Source organism: Alligator mississippiensis, chromosome 13, assembly GCF_030867095.1.
Source record: "Alligator mississippiensis isolate rAllMis1 chromosome 13, rAllMis1, whole genome shotgun sequence".
NCBI lineage: Eukaryota > Metazoa > Chordata > Crocodylia > Alligatoridae > Alligator > Alligator mississippiensis.
This window is the reverse complement of record NC_081836.1, coordinates 53497731-53513480: the sequence shown is the minus strand read 5'-3', so window position 1 is coordinate 53513480 and position 15750 is coordinate 53497731. Positions and strand designations below refer to the sequence as shown.

General features: G+C 43.1%; 1 protein-coding gene across 2 annotated transcripts in view; it reads left to right on the top strand.

Moving 5' to 3' along the window:
* SMURF1 (SMAD specific E3 ubiquitin protein ligase 1) overlaps window positions 1-15750 on the top strand; it is a 56715-nt gene that overhangs the window by 18545 nt on the left and 22420 nt on the right. For both annotated transcript variants that reach the window (XM_014604332.3, XM_014604331.3), the window contains exons 2-7: window positions 11869-11907; window positions 12768-12876; window positions 13492-13625; window positions 13777-13842; window positions 15006-15081; window positions 15490-15728. In XM_014604332.3, coding sequence (XP_014459818.1) covers window positions 11869-11907; window positions 12768-12876; window positions 13492-13625; window positions 13777-13842; window positions 15006-15081; window positions 15490-15728 — 663 coding nt within the window. The remainder of the gene's footprint in view (window positions 1-11868; window positions 11908-12767; window positions 12877-13491; window positions 13626-13776; window positions 13843-15005; window positions 15082-15489; window positions 15729-15750) is intronic.

The window sequence follows — 15750 nt, the reverse complement described above, 5'->3', positions numbered from 1 at the left end:
CTGGAGGGGATGGCTGGCTCCCTGCTGCTACGTGCCCTCCTGAGGAGGGGTTGGGTGCCATAGGCAAAGTGTTGGCAGGGTATGGGGGGGGCATGTGCTCCCCAGATTTGTGTACCCACAGTGGGGTATGGGGCTGCATACTGGCACCAAGCTGCCCCTGCGACCCAGTGCGGGAGGGCGGAGTGGGGCGGTGAGATTCGCTGCTGCCACCGGGATCCCTATGGGGGGCACCAGCATGTCAGGGCTGCACAGCACCATAAAGCAGCAGGAGGTGGGGTGGGGGACAGCCGCAGTTGGACCCATGTCCTGATGAGCAAAGGGGGCAGGAGGAGCTCTGATTTTTCTATGATGGAAAAAAAACCCCAAAATCAAACCTCAAAATATATAGGTGTGTACTTTATTTGTAAAGATTGTCAAGCTTGTTTGATACAAGGATATGCTTTGAGAGGGGAGTGGAAATAAAGCTGCTTTGTGGGCATGACTCCACACTTGTCTTTTGAGCCTCATGAACTGGTTACAAAAACATAAATGTACTTAATGCTGTTGATCTTTTTTGCTTTGGATAAAAGAATAGAGAACAGACAGTAGAAGAACAAGAACTAAAATAATGTATTTTAAAACTGCTCATTGTATTTTAAGAAAAAATTTAGTTACCTGAATTGGGACTTAAATGGTCCCCTCTACTTGCAAAAATCTGCCCTCCTGGTATTTAGGTTGGCACAATCTGGTATGTGGACTTTGTACTCTGCATTTCACTTTGTTTGTACTTCCCCACCCAATGTGTGTGGCACTGTCAATGTTATCTCAAAGGCTTGATTTCAGCTGTAGCTTAAACTTGTCTTTAAGGTTAATCTTCATAACTTTTTCATCTTTCCTAGTTGGAATGAATACTTAAATTCAGATTCCAGGTTTTCAGCTGCATTAACTACTTGCTACTCGTCTAATGCATTGCAGGAAAACATATGCACATTGCTCATACTATGGCTTAGAATGCTTATAGTGTTCAAAAAAGTACTTATTTTATGGAAAGGCTAGGAGAGTGGAGTAATGGCTAGAAGGGGAGACGAGTTTAATTCTCAGCTTTGCCCCAGATTTGCTCTCTCTGACTTTAGGCCGAACACGTAACTTTTGATCAAGTGTCTGTCATGTACTGACATTTGTACATCACTGGAAAAAAAGTTCTCTTGTAAGCAGCAAGCGTTAAAAGTGCAGAATATGTTTTGGCAAGTTTTTGGTAAAATTTAGTTTGGAATCTGAGTTATGAGTGCATGTGGGTGGAGGAACATGTTTCTCATGCTTTAAGAATTTTTTTCCAGATGCTTTTTAAGTGCTTGGGTAACTAACAGCTTGATTTTTCAAACTTCAGTAGGGATTGATTCCTTCAAAATTTTGATGCAATTTGAAGAAAATGATCTGCTGCATAGGACTTTGCAGCACATTTTTAACTTGTGTCAGTGATCCAGAACTCTGAGCATCAGTGCTTATTTCAATGTGCGATCCTATATCGGTGCAAAACATTCATATAGAATTGCTTATTTTATTTTTCCTTTAAAAAAAAAAAAAAGTTAATTTAAGACCATGGTGCTCAATGTTTTGACTCCACAGGTCAGATGAGTTGTATGGCGCTGGTCTGTGTGCCAGGATCAGCCCCTGTGTTGCCTCTGCATGCCAGGATCACTTGGCCTCACTTGGTCTCGTGCCACCTTGATTGGCTCCACATGCTCAGTCTAGGACACAGGGTCATGCTGTCCAACCGGCAGGACTCTCTGGGTCTAGAAACATGACAGCAAGGAAACAGCAGTTAGCTGTCACCGTTCCCCTACCACCACATTTTCAGAAGCATGGTTACCTTGCCGGCCGAATGACATGGCTCCATGGGCTGGATCTGGTCCATGAGCTAGGAGATGAGCGCTCCTGGTTTAAGAAATAAAAGTCTCAAGTCAAGAATTATGGTTACTACAGCAACTGTAACTTGGGTGCATTGAATCTACATGCATAAAATGAACAGCAGACAAATCTCAAGATGCTTTGCATATAAAAAGCTGCGATGGAATTACACAATTATAATTCCTGACTTCTAAATTTCAAGCCGAAAGTTTTGTTTGGGAAGTTTGCACTGCAATGAGAATAATAATGGGTATCTCCGCATTGTGTCCAGTATGTGATAGACTGTAGCTAAAGAATGAGAGCATAATGTACTCCTAAGTGGATGGCAGTCTATTTGTGAGCATTTCATAGAAGATTTACTTTGCTGATGATACCAAAACTTGGGGTCAGGTGGGCACGCTAGTAGGGAGGGAAATACTGCAGCAAGACCTGGATAGGTTGCAGGGGTGGGCTAACAAAAACAGGTTGCGTTTCAATACTGACAAGTGCAGGGTGCTACACTTGGGCAGTAGTAACCAGCAGCACACTTATAAGATGAGAAACTCCCTTTTTGAGAGCACGGAGGCAGAAAGGGATCTTGGAGTCATCATTGACTCCAAGATGAACATGGGCCAACAATGTGAGGTCATGGTTGGCAGGGCTAACCGGACCTTATCGTGCATCCACAGGTGCATCTCAAGTAGGGCCAAGGAGGTGATCCTCCCCCTCTACGCGACACTGGTCAGGCCACAGCTGGAGTACTGTGTCCAGTTCTGGGCACTCCACTTCAAGAGGGATGTGGACAACATTGAGAGGGTCCAGAGGAGGGCCACCCACATGATCCGGGGACAGCAGGACAGACCCTACAAAGAGAGGCTACGGGACCTGAACCTGTTCAGCCTTCACAAGAGAAGGCTGAGGGGGGACCTTGTGACCATCTATAAACTCACTAGGGGGGACCAGAAGGGTTTGGGGGAGACCTTGTTTCCCCCAGTGCCCCCCTGGGATAACAAGGAATAATGGCCACAAGTTGTTGGAGAGTAGGTTTAGATTAGACATCTGTAAGAACTACTTCGCAGTCAGGGCGGCTAGGATCTGGAACCGACTTCCGAGGGAAGTGGTGCTAGCTCCTACCCTGGGGGTCTGTAAGAAGCGGCGTGATGCCTACCTGGCTGGGGTCATTTGAGCCCAGTTTTCCTCCTGCCCAGGCAGGGGGTAGGACTTGAAGATCTACAAGGTCCCTTCTGACCCGACTTCTAGGATTCTGTGATTCTACTCGATCAAATTTGATGGCAGTGTTTGTTAGAAAGAGGAAAGAGTGTTTGATTTATTTTCCCAGGGTTGTACTTCTGGCATATGCACTAGATCTGAAAAGTATGAGGCTTTTACTTTCTTCCCAACGAAGGTCTGTGCCTGTGTTTCATTCAAGTGTCAGGGCAGCACTGTCTTGTTAATATAATACTAACCTGGTAGTTGGGAGATGTGAGTTCTGTTCTCAGCTCTCTCTTATTGAGCTTAAAATGGGAATGATGCATAGCCCTCTTTGAAAATGGCCATCTAAAGCAGTGCTTCCCAGCCTTTTCCTCAGCATGACCCCATTGAAATATTGGAAATTGTTTTGTGATCCCAAAATGATGCAGGCAAGATCAACATCCCCTCTCCCTGGTAGGCAGCATGGCCAGAGTGGAGCCCTTGGTGGGGGAGAGGATGCAGGCTGCCTGCTGTGGGCTTAGGGCTTCCCACCCTGCTACCCTACCCCCTGGGACCTCTGTGGCCCAGTGGGTAGGACGTGGCATGGGAGGGCAGAGTGGGGCAGGAAGGCTTGGTGTTGCTGCTTGGACCCCCACGCCAGCCGTGCTGCCATGACGAAGCACACCCTGCCCACCCACCCAGCAGCAGCAGAGACAGCAGTGCAGAGTTGCACCCTCCCTTGCTGCTGCCAGGTGGGTACGGGGTGCCTCACCGTGGGGGTGTGGCTGGTGTGCGGCTCCCACCATGCTCTGCTCTCCCCCGCTGGATCCTGCCTACTGGGCTGTGGACAAACCCAGCATGACCCCAGGGTGAGGTCAGAAGGGTGGGGAGTCCCAAGCCCACAGCGGGCAGTATGTATCCTTTTCCACCCCATGCATAAATCTGGGAGGCATGTGCCCCCCCATGCCTCCCTCCCCAGGAGCATGCACAGTGGTGGGGAGCCAGCCCCCTGGATGAGCCACCCATGGCTCCATCCTGCTCCCTCAGGTGGGCCCTGCATTCCTGCCCCAGCCCTGGGCCCCATGCACTGGCCCAGCTGAGCAGTGTCCCCAGCCCCAGGCCTCCCTTCCTCCTCTCCCTCTCTCATCATGGTGGCCTTAATCTGCACCCCATAGACTTATCTGGAGGGAGCTGCTTTCCACACTGCCTGGCTACCACATGTGTGCATGCACACATGCCATCAGGCAGGGGGTGCCACATGCCCTCCTCCCACTCCCCCCAGCCCCAAGCAGCCCCTTGCAGGCTGGAACTCTGCCAGCTGCAAGGGGAACCTGCCCTTTCTTGCTTTTTTTTAAATTTGTAAGTCAAGTGTCTTTGCAACCACACTTTTTTTTTTATTGTTGTGACCCCAATTGGGGGTTGCAACCTCAAGGTTGGGAACTGCTGGTCTACAGTCCAAGTTGTCTTCCTGTTACAGGGCCGAGGAGGGTATCTGGTAAAAGTGGGGGGGATTCAGATAAGAGGTGCAGCTAGTAGGTAGGTCTCAAATATAGCTAGGGGCCACATGTTTAGGACTGGCAGATAACCTGCAGAGACTGCCCCACTTTCAAAGACTGAGTGTTTGGGGTGGGGATGGCTACGCTAACCAAATATTTCTGACTTTTTGTATTTCCTGGCTCACTGCAGAAGAGGAAATATATGCGGGGGGAGTAGGAAGGTTTTTGACACAAAGGTGCAGGAGAGGAGTGAGGGTAAGCATGGTTTTGCTGTATTAGGAGGCACCAGTGGATCATAAATATAAGGACCCTAGGATTTTAGGGGCATTTAAGGAAATACTTAACTAGGAAGTAGCGTTTGGGTTCAGCACTAATTATGGGTAGGTAATGACAGAGAGAGATGAAGAAAGGTATGTGAAAATACAATGTGCCTCTCCCCATCTTGACCAGTTTTGCTTTCGATTTCCATGCTTTTCAGCATCTGGCAAATTAAATTTGCATACATTTCAAAATGTCAGTATTAACTGAATTCAGTTACCAGTCTTCCTTCTCCTCCCCCCAAATCCCTTTAACCAGTTCCATAACTCATGCATGTCCCCTAGTTTCATATCCACCCAATTAGGTACCTTCCCACAGGCACATACAGGCCCAATTGAATTTGCTTCTCCTGCATAGATCTCCTGTTTTATCCTGCATTGTGCTGGGCCCTTGCGCTCTTCTGAAGAGGCCCCTAGTGAGCCCAAATTGTGAGAACTGTCATACTTATGTTCTTATGTAGAGCTGATTTTTATTTATTTATTTATTTATTTATTTTTATCCTTTGCTAACTAGATGTTTTCTTGTCACGTTAATCACTAGCTCTGGATTAATAAAATGGCTTTTTCTCAGTGCATGGCTTCTTGCAGATCACTTCAAAGATGCCAAATATTTCTAGCTAGGTATATAAAGTAAGTTGCAGCCCATAAAAGAATGCACCTAGAAAAGTGGCTTTACTTTATTCTACATAAAAGGGCTGCATAGAGACTTGGGGAAATATAAGTCTAGCAACCCTTTTTCTTTGTTAATTGAGAGAAATCTTTGTAGGAGCAGAGTGAAATATTTTCAGGTCTTAAGCGTGCTAGCTTGAGTTTGTAGAATGCGTTAAATATGTTAGAATCTGATCTGTGCTTTCATTGAATCTCTTCCTTGCTCACTTGCTTGTCAGATTGTAAACTTTATCAGTGCAGTGACACTGCCTATCATTAATAAAAGTGAGCCGTGTTATGTCTGCAAAATGTTCTAATTACAGGTTGCACGGACTCTGTACTGTATAAGCCTTCAATTTAAGCTTCTCCTCGCTCAGCATTAGGTACCAGAGAGATCCAGATTTGATTACTGAAAAGTTAAATACATTAAACCTTCAGACACCTTTCAAAGCCTGAACTGTACAGGAGGCCTCTGCCCCTGCCCCTTCCCCCCCTTTTTTGTTTTGTTTTGTTTTTAGGAGTTCCTTTGCAAAATTTAAGTCAAAGCAAAAAATGAATACAGAGAAAGCAAGAGGTGAATAGACTGGGTGCACTGGTGTTTGTGGGTGATTTAACTTTAACTTTAGTATGTTTTAGTGGTTAGCTTTAAAGTCTCTGTATCTTTACACACTTGGTACCTTTAGTGGTTTTCCTTTTTTGTTAAACTGCTGCTTTCTCCTTCAAAACCCTATCAAGTATAAGTGATTGCTAACCGAAGAGAGAACATTTAAAACCTTCAAGTGTTGCCTAGTGGTGGAAATAAAAACAGAGACATTTATCTGCAGTGAAGTCTCATTTAAGGGTATGCACATAGAAATAGCTAGCAGAACTGTTCTCTCGAAGGCAGGTTAGGGGGGGTTGATGGTGATATTCGGAATATTTTCCACACAAACTACAGTGAGCCATTTGGATGAGAAGTGATTTCAATTAACAGATTCAGCTAAGGTCTTTAATCTTGGATCACAGTATTCTGGAGTTTAATGCAGCATGTGGTGTGTGGTTGCTGTCTCTTTTTTTTTTTTTTAACACTCAGATCACTTTGGCTTGCTTTGCAGCCCTCAGAAACGTCATTCAGGTTTTGGGGTTTTTTTCCTCCTGTGTTTGAGCTTTGAATAATGGAATATATTGCTGCCTGAAAAAAAAAAAAAAAGTAGTTTTAAGAATAAATATAAACAGTAGAAAACCATCAATTTGGGAAATGGCTCTTAAATCAAATGCATAAATAACTATAGCTATAGAATAGTATTCTGTTCTTTTTATAGTGGCAACCAAGATTATCCTTTTTAGGTCACCACTGGGCACGTCTACACATGCATCTGCTCCAGGGGTGGGGCAGGAAGGGGGTGGTTTACTAAATTATTGTAGAGTAAACCCACCCCGGGTAGGCGTCTACACGTGCAGGGATGCGAGAGATCTGGTGCTTCTGGCAGCAGTCTGCTTCTGTCCCTGCACCAGCCAGGGGGAGGTCTAGGTTCCCCCTGGGTGCTAGCCCAGAGGCAGGCAGGGAGCATGGGGCCAGGTGAGAGCTGTCTCCTGGCAGGGGGGCTCGCAGATTGCTCCCTGCCCCTGGGGGTTGCCTGCTGCTAGGGCTGGCTCTGCCACAGGAGCCCAGGTGGGGACAGTGTCTCCTTGCCCCACCAGCAGGGTGCTCCTGGCCCTGGCTCCCTGATCAGGGGCAGGGGATTTGGAAAGAGCTGCAGGGGAAGGGCAACTAACAGTCATTCCCTGGCTCAGTGGGAGCCCCTACCCAGCCAGGGGCTCACTACTACCTGCCCCACGGGAGGATCAGGGCAGGGGGCTGGGACTAGCCCCTCCCCTGTAGCTCTTTCCAAGTTCCATGCCTCGATCACCTGATTGGGGCACGGGGCCAGGATCTGCCCCTGGCCGGGACAGTTCCCAGCTCCACTCTATCATGAGCAGGGGCTAGGAGCTCCCTGCTGCTGGGGCATGGGGACACTGTCCCTGCCCTGGTTCTCGTGCCCTAGCAGCAGGCAGCTCCTGGGTGCAGGGAGTAATCTGCTCCCTGCTGCCTGGCTGACTGGGAGCAAGTTTGCTCACGGTCAGGTGTCTACACATGCACTACTTACTGCACAGTTACTAATCTCGAGTAAATTTGCTACTTGTATTTGCAGGTAGCAGATTTACTCGCAATTAGAACCAGTTACTGTGCAGTACGTATCTGCATGTGTAGACGTGGATGCTTACTGCGCAGTAATTGGCTCTACTGCACTGTAAAGCACCTTGTGTAGACATGCCCACTGTGTTTGGGAGTTGCATATTATATGCCCTCTGAAAACATTAAAGCAGATCTGAAGTCTTCAAAATACAGAAATAATATCTCAGCTAGTTTGCAGCCTTTTGCCCTTGACTGACATGTAGCATTAATTATGATGCGTCATTTATTTGGTAGGGCTTTCTGTTTCCCATGTCAACTTCTCCTATTTCCTAAAGTTTTTTTTCACTAGTCTGTACAAACAGGAACCCAAACAACATCACTAAAAATGTTGATGCTTTTAATAGAAATGGTCAACTGAAGTGCTAATGTGAGAGAGAGAAGTTCATTTGAAAACATTTGTTTTTCAGTCCTCCGGCCTAGCGGTTTGGACTGATGGCTGATTAAGCATAACATGGAGCTGAGCGTCCACTAGAATGCCGTCAAAAATACACTTGTGACAACCTGTTATGCCCAGGGGAAGAACAGAGGTGACCAGTACAGCTCTTCTAGTATCTTATAATACATGAGAGGAAAGGAGCATTCTCAGAAGGCTTATTTTTCTCTGCAGACGTTACTTGAACACTAACTTGGATGTTCCCAACTCAAGTCCTGTCCACACGCCCAAAGCCTTGCTTTGACTTGCATTGTTGCTGTTAACTTGAGTTGGCTGGCCTGAGACGAGGAGGAGGGGGTGGCTAAAATGCAAACTTTATTCCTTTGGCATGGATGCAGGCCAGTGCCCTGTGCTAGCTGCAGGTCCTCCAGTGCCTTCCCGTAATTCTTTTGTGTCGGAAAAACAAGTTCAGTGGGGGAAGAAATCGTAGCGATTCAGCTTATGACAGTGCTTGTGAAACCTGGAAGATGATCCGAGTTTTAGTGCCAGACACCAGCACCAAAGATGCAGCTGCTCGCGTTATTTTGCGTTGTGGGCACTCTCACTTGAGCTTAGCCAATTCAAGAGGAGGACCTTGGGTGTAGGAACTCAAGTTACTTCTGCACTGAAGAGGTCTCTGAAGTGAGCATTGACATTGAGGGAAAAGACAAAACTTCCCTCCTTCCTGGCAAATATGCTTCTGCAGTCATGCTTTATGCAGCTGGCCTTTGATGTCACCCCTGGTAATGGCAAGTACTTACACAGCATTTAATTTCTAATGATCCCCAAACCATTAATAAATATTACCCTTTAGATATAAAGGCTTTTGTGGCATGCATGCAAAAGTGCTCCTCAAGATGACACAACGGCTGAACAGAAAGTAAAGAATATTGGACCAGATCCTACTTCACCTATTAGGCACGGAAATGTGATCTTATTCTACTTTGCTCTAGTCCCTGAAAACCTGTTAATACAAAAGGTGGGTGGATCGTCCTACTCTTCACTGCTTTTTTATGACTTAGCTTTAAGGCTTAGATGACAGCATGTTACAAAAATAGATGCACTAATGGGTTTTCAGAGACTCCAACAGGTTGCAACAGGATCACGTGTAGATGCCTACATCCACTTAGTTGCCTAATAGGTGCAGTAGGATCTGCCCCGTTGTATGCAACTGAACCAGAATCCAGAAGGCAGCAAGCAATATGGCATGCTTAACCCCCATTTTTGCAACTGATGCAGTGACATATTTTTTTTTCACACCAACAAGCAGCAAACCTTATTATAATGTTGCAACCCACAAAAATAACCCAGGCAGCAGAGTGCCAGTAAAGCTTCATTGGTGTCAGTGCACTTTATGAAAGTCTGGCAGGTATCACCAGGACCAGTTCCTACCACAGTGCTCACGGAGCACCTTTTGTCACCTATCTGTTTACTTGCGTTTATAAATCTAGAGAGCTTTTTTTGTGTGTGTTTTATAAAGTAAACCCACTGACAGGGCAGCTGAAAGTATTTTTGCTTCAGTGAGTTTAGTGTGCAAATAATGGAATGGAGCCAAAGACACGGCTTTGGCAGGCGGGCTGCTGAGATTGCTCTGTAAAACCTTCTTGGCTATTTGTTATGCGACAGTATTTTTATGCTACTAGAAAGAAATAATAATTTTTTTCCCTAAAATTGTGGGTTTCACAGATTGCAACACTAAAATTGGCAGCAGACGGCAACTAGAGCAGACCAAAAACTGGTAAAAATAATTTGAATCTCATTCTTTCATTGCTAAAGAGCTTGCAGTAACTCTCATGCAAAAGCTGTTACCAATAGGTAGCTACAAGAAAACGCCCCAAAATTGGGGTTAACAGTAATTAAATATAACAGTGAGATTTGTGTGTAGGGCTCTGTCTTGTTTTGGAAATTTCCCCCTATTTCTGCTTTAAAAAATTCTAGTTGGGAACTGTGGTAAGAGGCTGAAAAACTCCAGTATTTAAGGGGACTTTTTAAAATAGACATTTCAACTAGTGTGACACTTATGAGTTTGCTTCACAACCCCTCAGCCCACTGCTGCTCCCCACAATATATTTATTCTCTTAAGTTTTTTTTCTCCTTTTTTTCCAAAGCAGAAATAAGGTTTATGAATGAAGGATTCTGTGATCAGGCAGTCTGGCAATTTAAAAAAAAAAAAAAAGAAAAAGACCAATAAAAATGTATTTAAATTTATTTTTTGCTATTTCTTTAATTGTTGCTAAGCAAAGGATTTAAAACTGATTTCATTTTTGCTGTTCACTCAGGCTGAATGGCAAACTAGTTTGGACTGCTTCACTTGGTTCCACATCATTATGAGCTAGTGCGGCGCTGGTTTTGATCATACTGGTTCTTTGATAGCCTTTTCTTCATCCAACCTGGTCAAGGCAGAAGCAGGTAGCAGAGTGTCTAGAAAACAAAAGGGCTATACAAACACAGACTTGCCGAGATGGTTTTCCTGCCACTACTTCTCTGAGTCTAGACTGGGAAAAGTGACGCTTCCAGTGATGATTTGGGGTGCGAGAGGAACCTCTTAGCCTCAAGACAAGCTAGGGATAAGAGGGGTTGTTGATTTAAAAAAATTTTTACACTGTCATTTTTATTTATGTGAGCATCTTGATGAAGTGTCATCTGGGCAGAAAGGGAACTTTTTCAACAAGTAGTAAGTGTTACATAAATTAAACACTGTTTTTTCTAGTTGTCTTCTCTGAGCCAAGGTAATACCTAACTTTAAGATAGTAAGATTAATATTAGATTTAACTCCTGTTACAGGAGTTTAGTAAATGTCTGATAACTTCTTGGAACTGAAGCCAGATGTTGGAAAGATCTTACTTTAATAGTCTAATAAGGATTGGAGTCTGTTATAGAAGGTAGCCTTTCAGAAACGGAGATAATTAGACCTAGCCTTTCCACTTGACCTCGTTTTGAGGTAGTCTCCTTTTCTATAGATTTGGGAAGAGAGAAATCCTGTCTCATCGTGGCCCTTCAAGACAGCGATGAAGAACTTTGGCTGCCTTTCGTCAGTCTTCTTTTGCATAGCATTTTGGCATATCTAGGGCAAAAAGAATTTTGTATTTGAAAACTGCTGTAGGGCTCTTGCGATGTGTACTTCGTCCTCCCTTTCATCTCGTTTCATGAAATGTCAGAATATCTTTGCGTGCGAGAAACTGAATTTGCCGGCAGATTGCGGCGGAGTAAATTGGGATCGGTAGGAGGCCACATCCAAAGGTTTAAAAAAAAAAAAATCCTAGTATAGTAACAACGGCTTGAATAAAGGATGCTGATCTACCATCCCAATGTGCTGATCTTGAGTAAGAGAAGCCCTCTTCAGATCACGTACTGAAAGAACTTTCTGCCTTGGGAAGTTCGCTAAAGCTGCCGTACTTAGAAAGGCGCTTACCGTAATTTGGGCGTGGGCTCTTATTAACAGAATGCCAGTAATGCATGCCAGTCTACGTATTTTTTTTGGTTCGTGTGGAGTTAGGAGGGTCAAGGCAATGGGTTTTGCCTCTCTGTGTAAATGTACCCGGAAGTAATACTAGTCTCAAAACCACTGAGGGCAGGAAGATGGCGGTGCTCATATTTAACTTGTTTGTTTTTAATGTAAAATGGAGACCAAGCTCTACTGTGAGTTCCATAATCACTGTGTTTATTGAAGTTATTTTAAACCAAGGCTTTCAGAGGTCATAACCCTGTGTTCTTGTTTTGCAGTATTATGTGCCAAGAACCTTGCAAAGAAAGATTTCTTCAGTAAGTCGCTTCTAACCCTATAAATTTATGCTGCTGTTCTCACCCTTGTCTTTTAAACGGTAAATCATTGTCTTGCCTGCTGTGCATGTCACTTTTTACTGTGGTAGGTTTAGGGATTATTTTCAGGGTTGCCAGTAACATTGCATTAATACTCAGGTTCCTGTTACTCTTACAGACAGGCAGCTTAGGCACAGGAGTGGAGGGGGACACGAATTCCCAAGTCCTGGTTCTGACTGGCACTGCGGTGACATACTATGTTCCCTTTACAAAAGAACAATAATATTTTTCAGAGGTGGTGTAAGAACTCTTCGTAAGGCATGTCAAGGCTATAAATTACCATGCCAGTGCTGGAGCCCAAATGCCATGCCCATGAGTGGATTAGCAATGTATAGTTACAATGTAAACCCATGTATTTAATTGGACTATGGTTAATTTTAATAGGTGACATCTGTATCTTAAATAAGTCAGTCATTCTCCATAGATTAGAATTATGAGTATATAATTCTACTCACAAGAGAAACCAAACATCTGATTAGGAACTCATTGTCTGGACTGAAGATATTAAAAGAAATTGAGGATTGCAAATTGGAAATTTTTCTTGCAAGAATGTTAAAAGCTCTTGGCAGGGTTGGGAAGAAATGGAAATATGCACAAAAAAGGAGCAGAACAGCCAAATTTGAGATGACCACATTATTAGCCTTCTGTAAGATAACAAAGTCGATCACTTAAAACTGAAACTTCTTACATCCTTGTAATGCACATGTATCATCTTGGCTCTGTCAGTAGATGAAACAGGTTTTCTTTTTCTCTATTTCTTCGAGGCATTTGATCCTGTTGTATCTTTTTTCCCCCCTCTGCAGGACTTCCTGACCCATTTGCAAAAATAGTAGTAGATGGGTCAGGCCAGTGCCATTCAACTGACACTGTGAAGAACACGTTGGACCCCAAATGGAACCAGCATTACGATCTGTGAGTTATTTTTTCTGCATAAATATTCTAGGTGTCCAACCAGAAAATCAAATGCATTTGAAACCAAGCCACCTTCCTTCCATCTCACGCTTGTCGAGAAAGTTTAACTTTGTTGTAATCGCTTGCAGTTAAAATAAATCTGAAGTTTTTCTTTATGGACATTTTACTACTTAAGTGCGTGAATTTAAAGCATGTTTTCGTATTGGAGACGCAGCATAATATACTAGTTATGTCTCTGCAGTGACGCTATTCATAAGCATTCTCCTTGTTGCATTATTTTCTTCAAAATAATAAAAGCCTGAATTTAAGAAAAATGTTTTTACATTAATGAGCTCATATGCTGCATAGCTTTTAATGATGTGATCTGTAATTCACAAGAATTGGAGCGTTATCAGTTTACCAGCATGTTAAAATGGCAGCATGCAAATTTACTAATAATGCTGTCAAAGGATAAATGTTTCCCTATTTACAACACAGTATGACCAAAGTAACGCCCCCTCCCCCCCACCAAAAAAAAAAAAGGACAGTAGAAGTCTTCCCAAATGGAGGAAAGTATAATGTTTGTGGAGTAATGAAGAACCCAGTTTTGAATTCCTTTAATATGTGTTCCTCTAGATATGTTGGGAAAACAGATTCCATAACTATCAGCGTATGGAACCACAAGAAAATCCACAAGAAACAGGGAGCTGGCTTCCTGGGGTGTGTCCGACTCCTCTCCAATGCCATCAGCCGACTAAAAGATACTGGATGTAAGAATAGTTCCCAATCTAGTGTACTTTCAAAAAGATAATTTGCAAGACTCCATTGTGATACACATTTGAGCAGTGAGTAGCAAGTTTTATTATCTTCAGTTCAATATTTTCTTGGGTTGAGTTTTTCTATTGATTTTTTTATTTGCAGACCAGCGTTTGGATCTATGCAAACTAAATCCCACAGATACCGATGCAGTACGAGGCCAAATAGTGGGTAAGAACATTTTATGCTTAAACTTCTGTCTACTTGGATAAAAATAAGATAGGTGCTATATTAGAAATAAACGAAAAACCTTCCTACAAATATCTTTCAAACCTTTTTTTTTTTTTTTTTTTGAGCACTGATTCTTTTATCAAGTTAGGGTTTCCCCACCCTGAGATGCCTTGAAATCCTTTCAAGGATCTCAACACTCTAAGGTTTCCAAGCATGATTCACAAGGTAAACCCAGACATTTCAAATAGAAACCCATAGTTGCGGTCTTTCTGAGTTCTTTGCAACAGAAAAACTGCTCTGTTTCTTTTTCTGCGGTCAAAAAAAAAAAAAGAAGTGGAAATTAAGAACTGATATTTTCTAAGGGGTGCCTCCAGTCTATCCAGGGGTGCCTAAAAGGTTCAGAGCCATTGTCCTAGAGTCGTTTATAGTTTCTGTGCTGTTTTCTGCATTTCTGATGCTAACAATCCTGCTATGTCCTGTTCACTATAACTGAATGCAGACTAAATTTGTTTATATGAAAATCACTTAATCATGATCAGTGTAGATTGTATTCTTCCAATTGGTGATTGTAAAGATAATTTATAGGAGTAATATGAACAGAAGATTTTGGCAGTGGTTTGAATATAGCTACTTAAGGTGAATTTTCTCCAGAGAAAATCTATTCTGCATTTATAGCCAAGGTAATATGTAGAAGGAACGTGATGCTATTATTGACTGTAAAAGATGACTTTGGAATAAAAAAATACATTTTGGACAGCACATTATTTCTTTTGCCAACTCTTGAAAATGCATGGCTTGCAAAACCGGTAATACTGTTCATTATAGTGACATCTAGTGGTAAATAACATTGTTTCATCCTGAGCTTGGTACTTGTGGGATATAAAGCTTTGCTCACATAAATAAAAAATGCCTGTATTTATATAACAGAGAAATATTAGTCAGGATTATTGATGGAGAAGACTTGGTCCAACTTTTGGAGCTCTGACACATTTGGTTACAGCCTCCTTCTTAAAAAATAGGAAAGTTGAGTGATGCTTATAGAAGCAATTACTAAATGATAGACTCTAGAGTGCCACAGCTTGCCTTTAGTGGTTCTTTAACATCATAGATATTAATTATTATGGTATAGAAGTCTTAATGTTAATTCTGGTTTTCTGTTTCAGTCAGTTTACAAACACGAGACAGGATAGGCACAGGAGGTTCTGTTGTAGATTGCCGAGGGCTGCTGGAAAATGAAGGGTAAGTATTGCATCTTCTGGTGACTCTTAGAAAGCAAAACTAAGCCTTTATTTTATTTTTAAATAAAGTATCTTTGTTACGTGGAAAAGTGAATGCAAATAAAATAAAGTAGGAATTATATAAATAGTAACTTGACAAAACCAGTTCCTTAAGAAAAAATGGTTTATTATATAGATGGAAGTGTTAGGATGCTGTTGTTGATGAATTTCATGAAAGAGCCCTATCATGCGTCAGTCTTATTGAGACTTGATGGTCAGTCTTCTGATGATTTGATATTGGCTCCAGAGCAGTGTGGGGTAGTGTGGGATGTAGAAACTGCTAATTCAGATCAGTCAAATCATGGAGAGGAATAGAAGTAGGTATTTTAACCTACTGTGGTTTTAACTTGGTGCATGTCCCTGCTTTCAGAACAGTTTATGAAGATTCTGGACCTGGAAGGCCACTGAGCTGTTTTATGGAGGAACCAGCACCATACATGGATACTACTGGTGCGGCTGGTGGAGGGAATTGTCGGTTCGTGGAATCCCCCAGTCAGGATCAGAGGCTTCAGGCACAACGACTTCGAAATCCTGAAATCAGAGGTCCTGTCCAAACACCTCAGAATAGACCACACGGTCATCAGTCACCTGACCTACCTGAAGGCTATGGTAAGAGTTTTCCAGAATCATT